This window comes from Trichosurus vulpecula, chromosome 1 (assembly GCF_011100635.1).
Source record: "Trichosurus vulpecula isolate mTriVul1 chromosome 1, mTriVul1.pri, whole genome shotgun sequence".
In the NCBI taxonomy this organism is placed as follows: domain Eukaryota; kingdom Metazoa; phylum Chordata; class Mammalia; order Diprotodontia; family Phalangeridae; genus Trichosurus; species Trichosurus vulpecula.
The window spans coordinates 102,305,108-102,324,643 of record NC_050573.1 but is presented as its reverse complement, the minus strand read 5'-3'; the positions used below and the strand labels follow the sequence as shown (position 1 = coordinate 102,324,643).

Here is a 19,536-nt window from a genome sequence, read left to right as displayed (position 1 = left end):
AGACACAAACTACGTACAGACCAACATCACACACCAAACACCAAAATAAAAGTCAAAATGGGTCCATGACATAAAGACATAAAGGGTGACACCATAAGCAAATTAGAAGAGCAAAGAATAGTCTACCTGTCAGATCTATGGAGAAGGGAAGAATTCATGACCAAACAAGAGACAGAGAGCATTATGAAACGTAAAATAGATCATTTTGATTATATTAAATTAAAAAGCTTTTGTACAAACAAAATATAGATCAGAAGGAAAGCAGAAAGCTGGGAAACAATACTTACAGCAAGTGTCTCTAAACCACTTTTCATCAGAGAAATGAAAATTAAAACCACTCTAAGGTACTACCTGACACCTATCAGATTGGCTAATATGACAAAAAAGAAAAATGATAAATATTCGAGAGGATGTGGGGAAATTGAAACACTAATGCATTGCTGGTAGAGTTGTGAACTGACCCAACCATTCTGGAGAGCAATTTGGAACTATGCCCAAAGGGCAATCAAATTGTGCACCAGCAATACGACTACTACATCAGTATCCCAAAGAGATCATAAAAAAAGGAAAAGGACCTACATATGCAAAAATATTTACATTAGCCCTTTTTGTGGTGGCAAAATATTGTAAAGTGAGGGGATGCCCATCAATTGGGGAATGGCTGAACAAGCTGCGGTATATGAATGTAATAGATTATTATTGTGCAATAAGAAATGAACAGGCAGACTTCAGAAAAACCTGGAAAGACTTGTAAGAACTGATGCAAAGTGAAATGAGCAGAACCAGGAAAACACTGTACACAGTATCAGCAACATGGTAATGATCAACTCTGAATGACTCAGCTCTTATCAGCAACATAAAGATCCAAGATAAGTACAAAGGACTCACAAATAATATCCACATCCAAATAAAGAACTGCCGGACTCAGAATGCAGATCAAAGCTTTTTTTTTTTTTAACTTTATTCTTTCTTATTTTTTTTTCTTTTTGATCTTTTTCTTCTTTCACAATTGTGACTAATATGGAAATTTTTACATGATAGCACATGTATAACTTACATCAAATTGCCTGCCATTTTAGGAAGCGGGGGGGGGGGGGGGAAGGAAAAAAAATTTGGAACTCGCTATCTTGTAAAGACAAATGATAAAAATTGTCTTGACATGTAATGGGGGGTGAATAAAATAATACTAAAAATAATTTTTTGGTATTTATTTTGTCTTAGAATCATGTGTTTATACTGTCTTGTCCTTTCAATTAAACACAGAGTTCTATGTGGACAGGGAAGGACCTGGTGCTTAGGACAATGGTCTCATGCACATTACAGACCTAATAAATGTCCACAGAATGCTGAATGACAACCACCTTGGTATGACATAGTTAGTTCCCCACTACTAGGTGTTTGAGTGGCCTAGGAATTTTGTAGAGAGGTTCTTTATTTAGGTACTAGTTGTTTGAAATGGCCTCAGGGGTTCTTTCTTACTCTTATATCCTGTGGTTCTTTGCTGTGAGAAGTAAACTTTTTGTGGTATCCTCACATCCATTATCACAAAACCTCACAACAGATAAAAGAAATTAAAATCCTTTGCAGCTCCTAACCATATAGGTATAAAAACTAAAAACAACCCTATCCACATATATAGGAGTCCTAACAACCAACACAAACTCCCACCCCCAACCTTCCAAAGGAAAACACATACAAACCAAGTGGTCAAAAGAATCCATTCCAGCCCCCATGAAGTTCTTCTGCCTTTTTCCCCAAAACTATCTGCACCAGGCCCTCTGACAGGGATGCTTCCCAAACTCCAGCTGACCTTAACCTCACACATCCGTCCAGTCAATTCCCAAACCAGCTGCCTTTCTCTGGCCAGGAGGCATGTCTGCATCCAGGCTACTGTGAGGGTGGCTGAGAAATAAAGATGGAATTTCCTTTTCTGTCATCTCACCCCATGGCCCCACAGCCCTAATGGCCCCTTAGGAAAACCAGCCACAAAAACCCCACATAGTCTGTGGTTGAATGGAGCACTTGAAAACATTGGCTGTATTATTATGTTTGTGTGGGGGTTGGGGTTAGGGAGGAGGGAGGATGTGGAATGAGGAATGAGGCCCAGAGCAAAAATCCCCTTTTTCAAAATAAATCCCAAAAAGAAAACTTAAAAAAATTTCACACTCATCCAAAAAGATTCTAAATCACCCTCTCCTCCACAGTGCTTGCTTATTTATTTACTCAGTCCCCCAACAAAAGCATGGGGTCTCTCTCTTCTATAACCAATGCACACCTACACCTGGGGGGTACTTGGACAAAGTCCACTCACTGAGAAGGAATTGTTAGAACCAATCTTGATGCCAGACAACTGAAGGATCCCTTTGACTTCCAAAAAGGCTGGACTCCTGCCTGGACTTTATGATGCCCAAGTACCACCTCTTGTAGCTGCCTCCTCCTGTCTGTGGTTCTTCCCCAAACTTCCACCTTAAGGTGGACACCCAGGCCAGCACATCTTCACTTCTCTCCAGTCTTTCTCTACCACGCCCCAAGAGTACTCTCTCCCGGAATTTTTAGTTCCTTCTATGTGCTGTCTTTTCCTGTTAGAATGTAAGCTCCTTGAGGGTAGGGACCAACTATCTATTTGTATTCCCAGAACTTAGCATAGTACCTGGCACACAGTAAGCCCTTAATACATGTTTGTTGACTTGATTTGTTGGCCTTGACAGCAGAGAGAGCTCTTTTCTAGGACAGCTGATGCTAGTTCAGATAAGCTCTGCCCACAGTCCCCTTTCCACTCCCGGGACTGCAGGACAACCGGGAAAACTCAAAGAATGTGATCGTGTTCAACACATAGGATAAAAAGCCATCTCATCTCCTTTCCCTCTCCCCATCCCAGTCTTGGCAAACACCAAAACTAATCACAGTTTAGAAGAATAGCGGATTGAAAGTATAGTGGGACATCCAAAGACCTAAGAAGTCAGAATGCAGAGTGAAGCACTCTTTTCTCTTTTGTTTTATTTTCTTTCCCATGGTTTCTCCCATTTGTTATAATTCTTCTATGCAACATGACTAACGTGAAAATGTGTTTAACAGGAAAGTACGCGTAGCGCACATACTGGATTGCAAGCCATCTTGGGGAGGGAGGGGGAGAGAATTTAAAATTTATAGAAATGAATGTTGAAAACTGAAAATAAATTAAATACTAAAAAAAATTTAATAAAATTTTATTCACCTTCTTAAAAAAAAAGATAGTGGGAAAATGGATTAACTAGGACCCAACCAACCTGGACCCCAAAATCCTTGTCTTACATTTTTAGAAGCCAATAAACCATAGGAAAGTAGTTTTTTTGTGGGAATTATTTGGTAAACACACAAAGGATTATTTCATGGGGCTACTGTACATTCAACCTTCTACACCTGTCCTACTCGTACAAACTTATCCTTTATTAATGGATCTGTAAGATCCCTTCTAGGGCAGCTACATGGCACAGTGGATAGAACACTGGGCCTGGAGTCAGGAAGACCCATCTTTGTGAGTTCAAATCTGGCCTCAGATGCTTCCTAGCTGTGTGACCCTGGGTAAGTCATTTAACAATGATTGCCTCAGTTTCCTCATCTGTAAAAGGAACTGTAGAAGAAAATGGCAAACCACTCCAGTATCTCTGCCAAGAAAACCCCAAATGGGGTCACCAAGAGTCAGAAAACAACTGAAATGACTAAACAACAAAAACAAGGTCTATATGATCTGATATTTCTATGATTTGTGTTTAATTTCATTTGTGTGGGCAATATCCCTGCCAAAACAGATCACATCCCTTCAACCCCATGAACACAGTTCACAACACAGAGCACATCCCCTCTACTGCCAATCAAGATATCACAGACACCCCAACTCTCCCATTCCAGATGGGTCTTCAAAAGTTATGGACCCCAAATTCGAAAACCAAATTGGTTATGAGGTTCTCTTAGGCTGGCCTCATATGATGCCCAAGCCATTACTGGGTCCAAGCACTAGTAGAAAGGATTTCTGACCTGTCATTAAAATTTCATCACTGTTGACCAACCTCTTGCAATAAGCCTCTCCAAACTCAGCTAGTCTGGTACCCAGATGACACACAAAGAATCCATCATTACACCCAAATCCAATGCCTTCCCAGCTTGGAAGAGCTCTACTAGTCTCAAGAACCCAAGCTTACCTCCATGCCATCCCAAGGCATCAGGGTGGTAGTCTTCATACCACATGATAAATATTATTTTAATGAAACAATGAACAGACTGGTTGCCAAGTAGTCAGGAGAACTGGATGCAAGTTCAAATTTTTAGGCAAGTCACAGAAAACGCTCTCTAACTAGGCAACATCAAGTGTAAGTCTCTGTTAGCTTCATCATATTTAAATTAAACCCACTGTCTTAGCTTGGCAATATCTTTTAGGAAGGGTGGGCAAGTGTATTAGCATGCCAGGCTTAGAGAGTCAGAAAGACTCCTTTTCCCGGGTTCAAATCCAGCCTTAAACACTTCCTAGCTGTGTGACCTTGGGCAAGTCACTTAACTCTATTTGCCTCAGTTTCCTCATCCATAAAATGAACTGGAAAAGGAAATGGCAACCCAAGAAACATGAGACACAACTGAACAATTCCGTAGGAGGTTTTAGGAATCAATTGTTGAGTGCCTTTATGTCAGGAACAAACAACATTAGAAATTTCTTAGTTCAATTCCTCATTTGATAGTCAGGAAATGTCAACCCTAACCAAAGAAGTGGCTTGCCGGAGTTATCCAGGCAGTAAATCAAGCAACAAAAGGGATGAAAAAGTAACTTTTGATCATATCTCTTTCCTGGTCTTCTTCTAAGATGTCAACAGTTCCAGGATGTCCCACAACCAGACACTGCACAGAAGCCAGAGCTGACTTTTTCTTCTTGGAAAGAATTAATCTAATTAAATACTTCAGGCCTACGCAATTTCATCATTGTGGTTACTCCCTTGACAGGAAAGCAGCCCCTCTTCCAGCTTTGTAGACAGATGGATCTTCAAAATTTATGGACCCAAAATGATTCAGAAACCAAGTTGGTGATGGAGTTCTCGTAGGCTGGCCTCATATGATACCCAAGCCATTACTGGGTCCAAGCACTAGGCCTTTCCAGCCTTGGAAGTCCTGGAAGACATTGTGCTCCATTTGTACTGACAACCCAGGATCACCTCCATGCCACAAAGACACATCAGAGGATGACAAAAGCATTATTTTGTTTAGTCCACAGAGGTTCCAAGATTTTATTCATGAAAGTGAAGGCTAGAGCTTGAAATAATGTGAAGCAGGCCAGACAGAAAAGTCTGTGATCAAATTTTAATTAAATATGTGCTCTTTTAAAAGGTTCATAGAAGGGACAAGTCAAGATGATCTTTTTATGAAGAGATCAGGATGGCTTGTATTTAGTCAACAATTATTCAGTTAGAAGCACCAACAGTTTGTTTTCAAGGTTTAGGGATAAATGTCTCCTTGTAATAATTACCCTATTCAGTTTCTTATGTTTTTTATGGACAGTGGAAAGGTCAGCCTCAGGCCAGCCCTGTCCAAATTTTCAAATACCATTCTGATTCTTTAAGAGATCAGGAGATTCCAAGATTCCATGGAAGAATACAGTGGTAGAATTACAAAATTACAAGTAAACTGAAGGGAAATGGAAAAGTCTTGAGTCTAAGTGGGCTGCCACTTATTACCAAAGATTAAGAGTGCAGTAGAAGTGTGAGACTATCAAGGCTACATATGAATGGAAAAGAGGTGGTGTAGTGAGAATGAGAAACAACCCTTTTACGGCAAAGAACCAAAGGTAGGACCCTCGTGCATTACTTGGATCATCAGGCAACTGGATGGCTCAGCGTACTGAGCACTGGTCCTGGAGTCACCAAGACCTAAGTTCAAATCCTGCCTCAAACACTTACTAGTTGTGGGACTCTGAGCAAGTCAATACCTGTCTGCCTCAGTTTCCTCATTTGTAAAATGCAAATAAAGTTGCAGTCTGCAAAGGTGAAGGGTCTACCCACAAACGGGATCACAGCACCTATCCAATTTTGACTTCTAAGGTCTGATCAGGTCGACAACTTGTCCTTTTAACAAACCTTCCCTGAAGGTGAAATGATCTGGTAAGCTCCAAGCAATCTCCTAAATTAAGTCCTCCCTTCCTTTGACAGCATCCTATTTCCTGACTGATGCTCCACGTGATCCCTGGAGTCAAGCTGGATGCTGAACATGGGAGGAAGGAGGGGCAGGGAACAATGGGCTCCAAGGATGTAACTGACTCTCTCATACCCATTACTAAGGGAACCCACAAATATCAGCATATCCCACAACAAGACTATTTCTCACACCTCCCCTGCGCAGCTACCAGGCTATGTGCTCATTACTCATTCAAATATTTACTGAGCACCTTGATCATCCTCAGAAGCTTCTGAATGCAGGGACCTTCGATTGGCTTTTGTATCCTCAATGCTTAACACATGGTTGTGTCCACAGTAGGCACTTGGGAAATGCTTTTTAAATTGAATATTATATCCCAAGCACTATTCTATAACTCTAACGCCAGAGATTTTTTAACCTGGGGTCTGCAGACCAATTCATGGTTAGATTTCTAGAGGGTCTGAAGTTGGATGGAAAAGAATCTTTATTTTCACTAACTCCTAACAAAATTTACCATTTCCTTCAACTATAAATGTGGGCACCAAATACTGTCCTGAATAGAGGTCTCTGAAGGCTCCAGCAGGTCAGGTCCAAGTCACAAAAAAAAGACTGACAATCCATAGTCTAATCCATTAATTATCTCCCCATGTAACTGCAGTAGCCTAAGCACCTGGGCTTTGACAAAATCCACACCTGAGATTCCATATTTCCCTGACTTTGAAAGCATCCCCTTTGGAGGTACTTCCCCTGACTTCACCATCCTATGTGGAGACTGACTCATTTTTAACATAAACCAACAAACACTTATTAAAGTGCCCATTATGGGCAGAAGACTTTATGTTGGGCACCTTCTGCTAAAATGTCTTGTCCAGTGCCTCATGCAGGTAACTCTGGACTCTCAAAGGCTATGTTAGTGGGGCATGAGCTCTGCAAGGCCCTACTAGCCAGGCCTAAAAGGCTTTGAGTACAGACCCTACTCACAGGCTCAGTCAGGCAACCAAAATTTATCAAATGCCTACTCAGTACTAGGCACTGGGGATACAAAAGAGGCAACAGACAGCCCCTGCCCTCAAGGGGCTCACAATCTAATGCAAAAGAGAAAAAGGAAAATAATGATAATAATGCAAAAATAAGCCATATATAGGATACGAAGGATAAAAGAGAGAAGACACTAAATTAAAAGAGGAAGGGATATCAGATTGGCTAACATCATAAGACAGGAAAATGATAAATGCTGGAGAAGATGTGCGAAATTTGGAACACTAATATATTGCTGGTGGCGTTGTGAACGGATCCAAACATTCTGGAGAGTAATATGGAACTATGCCCAAAGGGCTATAAAAACATGCATACCCTTTGACCCAGCAATACCACTTCTAGGGCTGTATCCCAAAAAGGATCATAAAAATGGGAAAGGGACCCACATGCACAAAAAAATCTACAGCAGCTCTTTTTGTGGTGGCAAAGAACTGGAAATTCCATTAATTTGGGAACGGCTGAACAAGTGGTGGTATATACATGTAATGTAATACTAATATAATGGAATACTATTGTGCTGTAAGAAAGGATGAGCAGGCAAACTTCAGAAAAACCTGGGAATACTTATGAACTGATGCTGAATGAAATGAGCAGAACCAGGAGAACACGGTATACAGTAACAGCCACAGTGCACGATGACCGACTTTGACAGACTTAGCTCTTCTCAGCAGTTCAAGGATCTAAGGCAACTCCAAAAGACTCACAATGGAAAACGCCATCTACATCCAGAGAAAGATCTCTGAAGTCTGAATGGAGATGGAAGCATAGTATTTGCTTTCCTTTACTTTTGTTGTTTTGTTTCTTCTTTCAAGTGGTTCCTCCCATTAGCTCTAATCCTCCTTTACATCATGACTAATGTGAAAATATGTTTAATATGATTGTGTAAGTAGAGCCTATATCGGAATGCATGCCATCTTGGGGAGGGGGAGAAAATTAAAAACTCAAAATCATATGGAAATGAATGTTGAAAACTAAAAATAAAATTACATGCATATATTTACACACATGTATATATATGTAAATGTCGGTGTATATATATGTATATTATACACAGGTAGGGAAAAGATGTATATTTATTGTCTAAGAACTAGGCTAGCTACACTGGCCACCCTAAAATTATTTTTTTTTTGCTATAGCAATGCCATTGTTCTATTTATGAAGACACAAGGTCTTGAGATCTGTTTTGAAGGGAATTCCTATAATGATGAAACAACAGGTTTTGGTACAGGGGACTGGACTTTAGGTCTGCAAGTTCAAATACTACCACTTTCTAATTGTGATGGAAATAATGACATAGGGTTAGACAAGATAATATGTAAAGTAAGTTTGGGGAAAGTCTTAAAGGGTTTACATAAATATTTTTACATAATATGGAGAGCTAGGTGCAACACAGCAGATGATAGGGCACTTGACCTGGAGTCATTAAAACTGGAGTTCAAATCTGAACCACGTGTGACCCATGGCAGGTCACTTAACCTGGATGCCTCAGTTTCCTCATGTGAAAAATAAAAGCAGTAATAACCCAGGGTTGTTGTGAGGATAAAATATCTGTAAAGCGCTCTGCAGAGTGCTATAGGAATGCTAGGTATTATAATTATCATAGTTACGACTGATCGAATAAAAGACTTGAAAACAGAGCGGCCTCAACTGTAACTTGCATTCCTGTGTGCTTCTGCATGATGAGGAAAAACGGGGGTGTATAAACTAAATAACCTCTCCAGGCCCATCTGGGCCCTAAGAGTCCATGATTTCAGAAGTTCTGCGATCTTTAGTCTCCAAGTCGACCTTCTAAAAGGAAAGATTCTTCTGGGGAAGACAAATCAAAAACATTATTTCTGTCAAAGCACCTTCCACTTCCACTGTGAGGTCTAATGGAGACAAGACCCTTTAAGAGAGACAGGACAATTTAATAGGGAATTGGAACCACAGAGGGAAAGCAACTTGGCCAGGGTATGTGCCAGGCGTACAGCTTAGGTTTAGGAGGTCTGAGCCTTGGTACCAGCTCCACTGTTACTGAATTTTATGACTCTAAGGCACATCACTGATCAGGCTTCAACTGTAAAAATAAGATGACAGGCTTAGAAGACCTAGAGCCCTGCCTAATTCCAAAACAAAACTCTTTTAGACTCCCAGGGCTATGCCCTACCCACTGTATCATGCTAATCTCATTATTAAGGAGAGCCTGAGAAGAGCTCTGGCCTACAGTGTCCCAAAAGGCTTAGTGCAGTTTCTGGATACTGTATTTGATAAGGAAGGATAAAATAATGTAGAGCTTTTTTTTTTGTTCTGGGAAGGGGGCCAGGGGAAGAGAGGAATTGCCGTAAGTGAGAGGTGCATCCTTCTAACTATCTGTTAATTCCTTTTTGTTTTAGAGATGAACCATGGAAAAACTTAGAAGTGTCCAGAGAGTCTATATGGCATTATAGTGGAAAGGAATACTGGGTTCAGTGTTTAGAGACCTAAGCTTAAAACTCTATTTCCCACACTTACTAGCTGTGTGACCTATTCTGCCTCAGTTTCCTCATCTGTAAAATGGGGGTAAAAATAACCCCTCCCAGAGTTGTTGGGAGGATGAAATGAGATAATTGTAAAGCCCTCAGTACAGTGCCTGGCTAGCTGGAAGCATCTCCTGCTTATCTTCCTAAGGAAAGGACCTCAGAAGAGTAGGTGGGAGGAAGAGAAGGTCAATTAAGCAGGATTCTTGGCTCCTTGAAACAGCCAAGCCGACAGATAGGAAATGCAGGGGTATGAGGGGCTGACGAAAGCCACCCAGGAGAAATCGTCAACACAGAGAGGGTGACTCAAGAAGATGACGTCAATGGGGACCACAGGCTGTGCCAAAGCCCTGCTGCTGAACACAGGGTCCTGGGCCCCGAGGACCCAGCCAATGAGTTCTGCTTGGTTGGTGGATTCAATCACATAAATGTTCCGGACAGGGCTAGAACAATTCTCACTGTACCTGCTGCCCTAGCCTAATGACCACAACATCAAACCCACTGACGCAGGGGCCGCCTTAATGACCGATCTTTTGTCCGAGTCCAGTAACTTTTCTTTTGGGGGGTGGCGGGGAAGAGATAGGCAAAATGTTCAGAAGACAGGCTGGAAAAGAAGAGGGTTGGGTGGAGAGATGGACAAAAGAACAAACGAACCCCCACCACCTTCACCCTCATCAGCTCAGGGCTGGACTTGGAACGAGGAAAGACCAAAGTTTGAATTTCACTTCTGACACATTTACAAGCTACATGATCATGGGCGAGTGGTGCAGTGGAAAGAGCTGGGACTGTCTGGCCTCTGACACTCACTAGCTCTGTGTGACCCTGGGCGGAGGTCGCTTCACTGCTGTTTGCCTCAGTTTCCCTAATTGTAAAATGGAAACAACAGCATCTACCTCAGAGGATTCTTTCAAGCTTAAAATGAAATGTTATCAGTACTTAGTATGGTGGCTGGCACCTAGTAGGTATTTCATAAATTTAATTTCCTTCCTTCATTATTACTATACTTCTTCACACTGTCTCTGTAAAATGAGAGGGGTAATCCCCGCAAGGATCCTTCCCAGTCGCAACCCTAGTATTCCAGATACTACAGGCTGCCACCTCTAAAGAGGCCCTGGAGACCAACCGTGAACACTGAGGGCTGATGATGCAGTGGGGTGGTGGTGGTTGTTTGTCCTTCCTTCTCCAAGAGGACCATGATATCAGGAAGATAATGACATGACTTGCAGTTAACTATGATTGGAGTGAGGGAGGGCTGTGCAAGGTCACCAGCCTCACTTTCTCCTCCAGAGCCATCTGGGTCCAGTGGCCTGATATTCACCAGGAAGACTGGAGATGGCCCAGGATGCATTGGGAGACCCTGGCCCTTTTAGGGTAAGGTTTTCTCAGGTTCTCACTTTAAGTGAGGTAATGCCCATTCAGTCAATGAGCCTCTTTAAGAAGTTAATTAAAAGATGGCCATTTTAATCAAAACTAAAAAAAAAAATCAAACTGGGAGGGGAAGACCCTCAGGGTTCCTGGACAAAAGAGAAACAGTCACTATTCAGTATTAACATTCACTCTGTGGTAGGAGGGCAGAGACCCATTGTCCAATCTATAAGCTCCAGGGTGAGCTGGGTTCAAGGCTTCGTTCTTAAACCCAAAGGTAAGGTGGCAGCCTGCAGCCATCGAATGTACCTTCCTTTGAGTGGTAAACTACAGGTGAAGAATGGGGCATGTTTCCAGACACAGCCAATGAACTGTTTTGTCTTGTTCAACTCTATTTGTTACAAGGAAGGGTTATTATTGGGGAACAAGGAAACGGGGTCAATTGGCAAGCAAATGTATAAAAAGACTAAGCAATAAAACTTACTTTTAAGGCACTGGAAAAGGAGTTAGCAAATTCAAACCCTACTAATTCAGGCACTAAATAGCTGTGCGACTGATCTTGAGAGAAGCAGTATGGGAAAAAGCCTGGATTTTCTCTGCCACATATTACCGGTGCGTATTTGGGCAAGACATTTAGCCTCAGTTTCTTCATCTGAAAAAAAGTGAAGGCAGCGTGCTAGAACACCTAAGGTCCCTCCCTTCTGGCTCTAAATCCATGACCTCATTGTCTGAGCTCATAAGGTCACTAAGTGGCCATGACAAGACTCTGGCTCTGAAATCTTCTGCCTGAGGGCCCAGTTATATTTTCACATTTTCAGTCTCTCCCCAACCTTCCACCCCAGTTCTCCTCTCCCCCTCGCTGGGCTGCTATTTCTTTATCTATAAAATTGGGGGGGTGGGGTGCAGCATTAGAAGCTCCCTAAGGACCTTCCTGGCACTACAGTTCAAAATGGATTCCTGTAAGTAGATGCTTAACTGATTGACTGATTTAATCAAAGCTGGCAAAAACAGAATAAGGAACTACGGATGGGGCAGTGCTGCCCTGGGTATGGTGGAAAGGAAGCAGGAAAAGATGTATAATATGAAATCTCACTGTTCTAGGGAGAAGAAACAAAGTGCTTCAAGTGCTTCCTTCCTTCATGTGAGTCTCAGTCAAGGGCTGAGAATTCCATCTATCTCTGTAGGCTGCCCAGGTATCCTTCCTCTCTCTCCCTCTAGGGCCATCTTATTTCCCAAGAGGTACGAAAGGACCACTGGGGGGTCTCCTGGGTACTTCCCTAAAGTTCTGAAACGGAGGGAGTGGGGAGAAGAGACAAACTGAAACTGTGCTGAGAGGTGGTAGACCTCATTCTACTCTCTTTCTGACACCAGTGATTCCCCCATCACCATCACCACCTACCCCCAAGGAAAAATATTCTAAATCTGAATGAGATTACAGCTTTTCCCCCTGCATTTCAGGTGAGACTGCATTCCTTCAAGGCCATCCAAGGGCCCTTAGGGGAAGCAAGATCATGGACAAGCAAGCAACCCACTGCCATATGTGCTGCTCCCCAGGGCTGATGAGCCTGTATCCACTACCAAGTTCGAGGCAGGGAGAGTCACCTATTTTGATCTAGCTATTCTAGAGACTATCCTTTGTGTTATTAAAAAAACAAAACCACGGCTCAAGGTTGCCACCATCTTCTTGACAGAAGGGTGATGGCCTTAAGACAAAAAGCAAGACAGATTTTCAGACACAGCTAATTTCTTCCAAGGGCTTTATTTTTATTTTATTTTGCCCCCGTGGGAAGGAGAGCATGACAGAGAAGCAAAAAAGGTCACCGAGTCATCCTTCTTAAAAAGATAAAGTCATCGAGTCATTTTTTTTTTAAATGAAGAGAACAGAAGGAAACCAGAAATCAGCAAACAGGATAGCTTTGAAAGCTACGGATTGATTTCATTATATATTTAATTATTACATACTTTTAAAAGTATTTTTTTTTAAAAACTCAGGAAGGTGAGTCTTCCTGACTCCACTGCACCTAAACCTTCTTTTACAGATGAGGAAACTGAGGCAAAGTTAGTTAACCTTCTTTTACAGATGAGGAAACTGAGGCAAAGTTAGTTAAGCGGCTTGCCCAGGATCACACAGCAGAAGCGTCTGACGCTAGATTTGAACAAGTGATTTTATTGATTAAAGGGAACTCCCAGGTGAGAAAACTCCTATTCATTTAAGTCTGTACCATCTCTCTCACAGCAGCCAGGTGGCACAGTGGACAGAGCACAGGGCCTGGAATCAAGAAAACCCGATTTAAAATCCGGCCTCAGACACTCACTAGCTGGGTGACCCTGGGCAAATCACTTAACCTATTATCCTGGGGATAATGATAGCACCTACCTCTCAAAGTCGTCATGAAGACCAAGTAAGATGATAACTGCAAAGAACCTAGCACATAGTAGGCGCTTTAACAAAGTCAGTTATTATCACTAGTTATTACAAATAACCCAGTGCTGGGTATGAGGAGAACATCCAACACCATTATTGTATTTACAATTCCTGGCACACAGTAGGCACTTAATAAATGTTTGCTGATTAACATATGGTCTGTTAGAATACCAAGGCCGGGAAATCCTGACTGCATGACTGAATTCCCCACATTTAATCTGAGCGTCCTTACTTATGAGGTAGGGAAGATGTCACAGACTCTCCTTGCCTCCTAGGGCTGAGAAAAGGTAAGATTATAAATACTGTGAGAACCCTTCACATGATCTGTGTGATGCAGGGTGGTCATTATCATCAGTGCTCAAGGCCTCAGTATCCCATTACCTCAGGATGAGCAGAACCATAAAGCAATGAAGCATGTAATTAACAGTTTTCAAGTTGGCTATCATCAGGGCATCACCAATAGCCCTTATAATGAGTACATGAGAAGGGGGCTAGGTGGCGCCATAGTGAACAGAGTGCTGGGCCCAGAGTCAGGAAGATTCATCTTCCTAAGTTCAAATCTGACCTCAGACACTTACTAGGCTGTGTGACCCTGGGCAAGTCACTTCACCTTGTTTGCCTCAGTTTCCTCATCTGTAAAATGAGCTGGAGAAGGAAATGGCAAACCACTCCAGTATCTTTGCCAAGAAACCCCCAAATGGGTCATAAAGAGTTGTTTGGGACTGAAACAATTTAACAACACCAACAGTTATAAGTCATGGAGCCAGGAGCAACTCAACAATAACAAATGCATAAATGACTCAGACTTTTCAGAACTAGAAGAACTTGAAGATGCACCAGTCTACTAGTCCAAGCCCCTTTACCAGAGGGGTAAAGCCGAAGCCCCAGGAGGAAAGGTCAGGCTAAGTAAAGCATTGGCCAACCATGGTTACAAAAGATTGAGGACTGCTGAATTTAAGGCTGCTTAAAATCCTTCCAATTTGTGCTTCTGACCTAGGGAGATAGCTAGTGCTTCTGTTCTTATCTGTATTCCCAGCATGACACACAGTATGTGGCACATATCTATTATCTATCTATCTATCTACCTACCTACCCACCCACCCATCCATCCATTCTCTCTAGAGGCAAGCACAACAGTATGTACATGGAAATTAAGTGTGCGTGTTGAGTGACTGAATAAAAAATCTGAAATCCGTGTCTTCTCTTCGACCAGCCCTGCCCATCCATCACTTTCTACTGCCCTGTTCCCATAAACAGGGGTAGGGAAGCCAGTTCTGCACACAGCTTGTTCCTGGAGGCGAGTCCTAGAGAACCATCCCAGCACAGAGGGGAAAATGGACAGATTTCCACTCTGGGCCAAACAAACCCAGAAAGATGTTTCATTTTCCTGTGGGGCTGCCAAGTCTAAAGACCCTCCAGCCACATTCCCTTGCTGGGAAAAAACCCTGAACTGAAGCATCTCTGTGCCTTTCCTGGAGCACACAGTCTCTTTCCCAAACTCCAAAGTATCCCCAACTTGGGATGTTTCCCCATTTTGCTTCAAGGGCTAGAGGAGGACTTCAATTTCTTTGGACGACATTCAGAACATCTGACATTTTTTCTACCCTGGGTGGGGATGTAAGCTTAGTTTGATTTCTCCCTTCCCCTGCAGGGGTTTTGAATAGTATTCAATTTCAAAGCAAGGGAAAGAAAGAAGAGAAAAGAAGGAAAAAAACCATTTCTACTTGCCTGAACATCGAACTCTTGCAGGAGGCCAGTGATGGTCTGTAAAGAGATAATCGAGGTCAGTTTCCTTCAAACACACCAGCCATGTGGGGAAAAGCACAGAACTGAGGTCTTAACTTCCCAAAGGGAAGGGGATGGAGCCTGGGATAGCTGTGCCCCCAGATCTCCTACTATACCTTCTGAGAGAACATCTACCCATTAAACTCAGATAGGACCCACAGCCTGGTTCTGGTTTAAAAAATGTCACTCCCTGATCCCCTTCCACAGGTCAAACCAAGAAAGTGAACTACTACAAGTACCAGACCTAGGCCACACGTACTACCAGGGGAACCACATCCAGGATGCTAGGGACTGTGTGTTAATAAAGCTATAACTGCTCCTGCCATACCATACCATTACTGGAGGATTCCTCTCAGTGAAGAAGGAAGGATGGGCTACACTAGAGGGTAGCTAGATCTAGTGCTGGTGGTAACAGTATCAGCCCTTCTTCTATGTCCTTCTGAATAGAAGGAGGTCCAGATGGTACAAATGTCCTGCTGGGCAGAGGAAGCAATCAATGACTTCCTCTACCAGTGATCCAGTAGGGAGCCTAGCCATTCCTCGAATTATCTCACTCCCTAACCGGGGCCCGTTTGATGTACAGTTTTTAAGCACCAGGCAAGATTGGCATTTACACAGCACATACTACATGCCAAGCACTGCGCTCATTACTGGGGCTTTTTTTTTCTTTTAACAAATATTATCTTGTGTGATCATGGCTAAGTGATGTCATACACTCTGCTAACTGCTCAGCTACGGTTTCAAAATCCACACGACTTTGAAGAGAGGCCCTTACACCACATCAGCAGAGCTGTTTCTTTGCGAATGACTTTTACAAAGCCCTGAGGGAAGTGACTGTTTGGAGAAAATAACAAAATCCACATTCTGGGAATGGGGCCCCAGTTGGGAGAGCCAGGGGCAAGAAAAATGGATTTTTTAAAAATTCAACTTCTATCAAAAATGAAAATAGTTTTACACCAACAGTACCCTCTGACAAAAAAGTAGATTTTGTGGGGTTAGGTTAGTGGCAGAAGTTACTACCTTCAAGTCTTGCTTTTTGATGTGGAAGAATGGGCCGGGCCTTTGCCTGAAGGCAGGCAGTCACCCCTTTTAGAATGTTGGGCAGGGGTAGAAGGAAGCACCATATTAAGCATAGCAATGAATTACTGTGACAAATCTGAGAAAGCAAATTCCTTTTAAACCATTAAGGAGAAAATCAATCTCTCCCAGCCCCAATCACAACTGGACAAGACCACGAGGCTTATTTATTTCATCTCCAAGATTCACTTTGGATTATAGCACTAGACTTTTCACAGATGCCAGAGCGTTCTTCTGAGTTGTGTATTTTAACAAGTTGTGCATTCAACAGCAGGGATGGAGTTGCAGTGAACCATCCATACTCCATACCTCTTGTGACTGATTAGTGGCACGTGACTCTTAAGACATTAAGTTGGGGTCAGAGGGACTGTCTTTGGCCCTGGGGCTGAAGGAATAATTGGTTCCAACAGAGAAGGCCTGCTCTGATGAGGCGGCAAAACTAGGAGAAAGATACCCCAGGATACCAAACATTTCAACAACCTGCAATCTGGGATGGAACTAGCAAGAGAAGGGTGGGATGGGGGTGGAAGAATAAATCAATATAAAACCCTGCACTTGAATTTAAAACATCAACTATGGAAATAATCTCCAGATGCCCCATGTCTATGAATGGACATTGATAAGTTGGTTTCCCAGAGGAGGGTAACTAGGAGGCAGGCAGGTAGGAGGTGGGGGTGGGGGGTGGAGGTCTAGAGAGCCTGCCTCAAAAGGATGGGTAAAAGGAACTCAGGGTGTTCAGTCTGGTGAAAGGAGGATCTCTGTGGGTGGCATAAGGCCGTTTCCAAATAACCAAAGTGCCATCACATAGAAGGAGAAGACTTGTTCTCCTTGGCCCCAGATGACACAATTAGAACCAATGGGTGGAAACCAATGGGCAGATTTCCATTCAACAGCAGGAAAAACTCCCTGAAATCATCCACTTTGGTGGCAAAGGGGGTAAGGGACAGCTGGACAATCATTTATTATTGGGGATAATGCAGGGTGATTTATGCTTTGGGTAGGAGCTGGACTAGATGTCCAAGACCTGTTCCAGCTCAGCAATTCTATACTACTGTGCGGTCAAGTCTTACAGGTCATTATTAATTAGCACTGTCCTCTAGACTGCTGGGCAACAAGGAAAGGAATTAATAAAAAATACTTCCTGTTAGACTCTGCTAGATTAAAATGGCAACCTTGAAATGGCTTTTTCTCCAGAATTCACTAATTTTTTCTTTAAAATTTCACTCCTAAAATAAAGGGTAATTAAAAAAATAAAATAAAGGGTAATTAATAAACACAGATACATCTGGTTCTCTGGACTCCCATTTCCAAAACTTAACCACTTTACAATTTCTCACATAGGGCATCTTTTGAGCTTTCCAAGAACTAAGAGTTCAGGACTCCTGAGACTGAGCCTGAGCCCAAGCCCAAGAACAAAAGTCACATTTGTTCCTTACCTCTTCTCTTTCCACCAGAGGCTTGACCTCTGCAAGGTCCACATCCTGGAGGTCCTTCGACATGGTCCCAAACTGTTACCTGAAAAGTACGAAAACCTTAGGGTCAGCGATGCTTGCCCTAGACCTTTATATTCACTCTCCCCTGCCCTCCACCCCAGTAGAAAATTGTACTGAGGGAAGAGCTGAAAGAACCCTAAATGAAGACTTGTAGTTCCCACTCCACCCCAATCCTGGCAGGACAGGACCAGCAAATTAGTATCAGAAATCACATAGACTGGGAGGTGGGAAGCAAGTCTGAGCCCTGGTTCTGTTTCATTAAGCCAGTCCATTCCTGAACCTGGGCCTCAGTGGACAGAGTCAGGATTTGGGTCAACTCCCAACCAGGCTACTTGCTAAACATGTGACCTGACGCAAGTCACTGAATCGCTTTGGCCTTCAGCTTCCTTATTTATAATATGAGAGGGCTAGACCAGAGGGCCTTTAAGGTTTCCTTCCAGCTCTAAATCTTCCCTTCCATCACCTGCAAAATGAAAGGTCCAGACTAAATGATCTCGGGTCCCTACCAACTCTAACATTCTGCGACTGCACAATGCCTTAGAGGTGCCCACTGTTAACTCATAAAGGAAAGGCTTTTGTGGATTAAAGGTGGGGGGAGGGGAGAAAGTAGGGGAGGGCAGTGCTGGACAAGAAAGGTCTCCCACCAACATAACCTCTCACATTTGTATAGCACGTTATACTTATCCTAAAGTTCTCCCAACTGAGCTTCATAACTAGCTGGTAAGTGAAGGAATCCAAGTATTATCACAGAAAGGTGAAAGGCTTGGCTCAAAGTCAACCTGTCTATACCTTGTGGATCTGTTAGGTCTAGAATCCACATCCTTCTCCTCCTCCAAATGCAGGACTCTTTCCTCTGTCTCACAGTTCCTACAATCATCTATCCTTCAAGGAACTTTAAAAACAGCCTGTCTTATAGCAGAGATATTCCTCTAAATTCCATCTCTCTGACAGACCATAACCTCCCTGTAGGCAGGCATGTCTTATCCAACTTTTTAAGTCTCCTAGTACCTGCTGAGAGGATACTCAGTGAGCATTCACACTTTATTCATTATTTATTTTAATTATTTAGCTTTAGAGTTGCAAGGAACAGTAAGCCAAGCCTCCTTATTAAAAAAAAAAAAGAAAGAAAGAAAGAAACTGAGGCCCAGAGAGGCTAAGGCATCTTGCCTAAGGTCATACGCCCTTATGTGCTTACACCTCCTTCCAGTAACTTGGGAGATCCAAATCTTTACACCTCCTTCCAGTAACTTGGGAGATCCAAATCTAACACTTTGTCCACTGTACCATGAATGAATGCAGTAGGCCTTAAAGGGAAGTACAGGTACACGCAGACCAAAGTATAGTTACAAATGTCATTAAAATATTAAACCAAAATCCTCAAATTCCCTGCTTCTCCCCCACCCCAAAGTCTCCAATTTCCTTTCTGCTCAACTTTGTTCCTGGGGAATTAAATGACCTCTAATATACTGTTTAACCTAAGAGGCCCAATTAATAACTTAGGTAGGATATGCCTGCATGTTATCTAGTCCCAAATTTGGCAATATAGCTACAGGAAAGAGAGAGAGAAAAAAAAAAAAAGATTGAGAATTGGACCCTTGAAGATGTGTCACCTTTGTCAGGGGTGGGGAATCTGTGCCTTCAAGGCCATATACAGCCCTCTATGTCCTCGAGTGCAGCCCTTTGACTGAATCCAAAATTTGAGAAG

The 19,536-nt window shown here is 42.6% G+C and overlaps 1 protein-coding gene across 1 annotated transcript in view; it reads right to left on the bottom strand.

The window, feature by feature from the left end:
• Positions 1-19,536, bottom strand: part of NDRG1 (N-myc downstream regulated 1) — an 82,150-nt gene that overhangs the window by 40,801 nt on the left and 21,813 nt on the right. The window contains exons 2-3 of the mRNA XM_036761906.1: positions 17,775-17,853; positions 15,205-15,240 (exon numbers count right to left, since the gene is read on the bottom strand). Of these exons, the coding sequence (XP_036617801.1) occupies positions 15,205-15,240; positions 17,775-17,837 (99 nt within the window). The 5' untranslated portion in view covers positions 17,838-17,853. The remainder of the gene's footprint in view (positions 1-15,204; positions 15,241-17,774; positions 17,854-19,536) is intronic.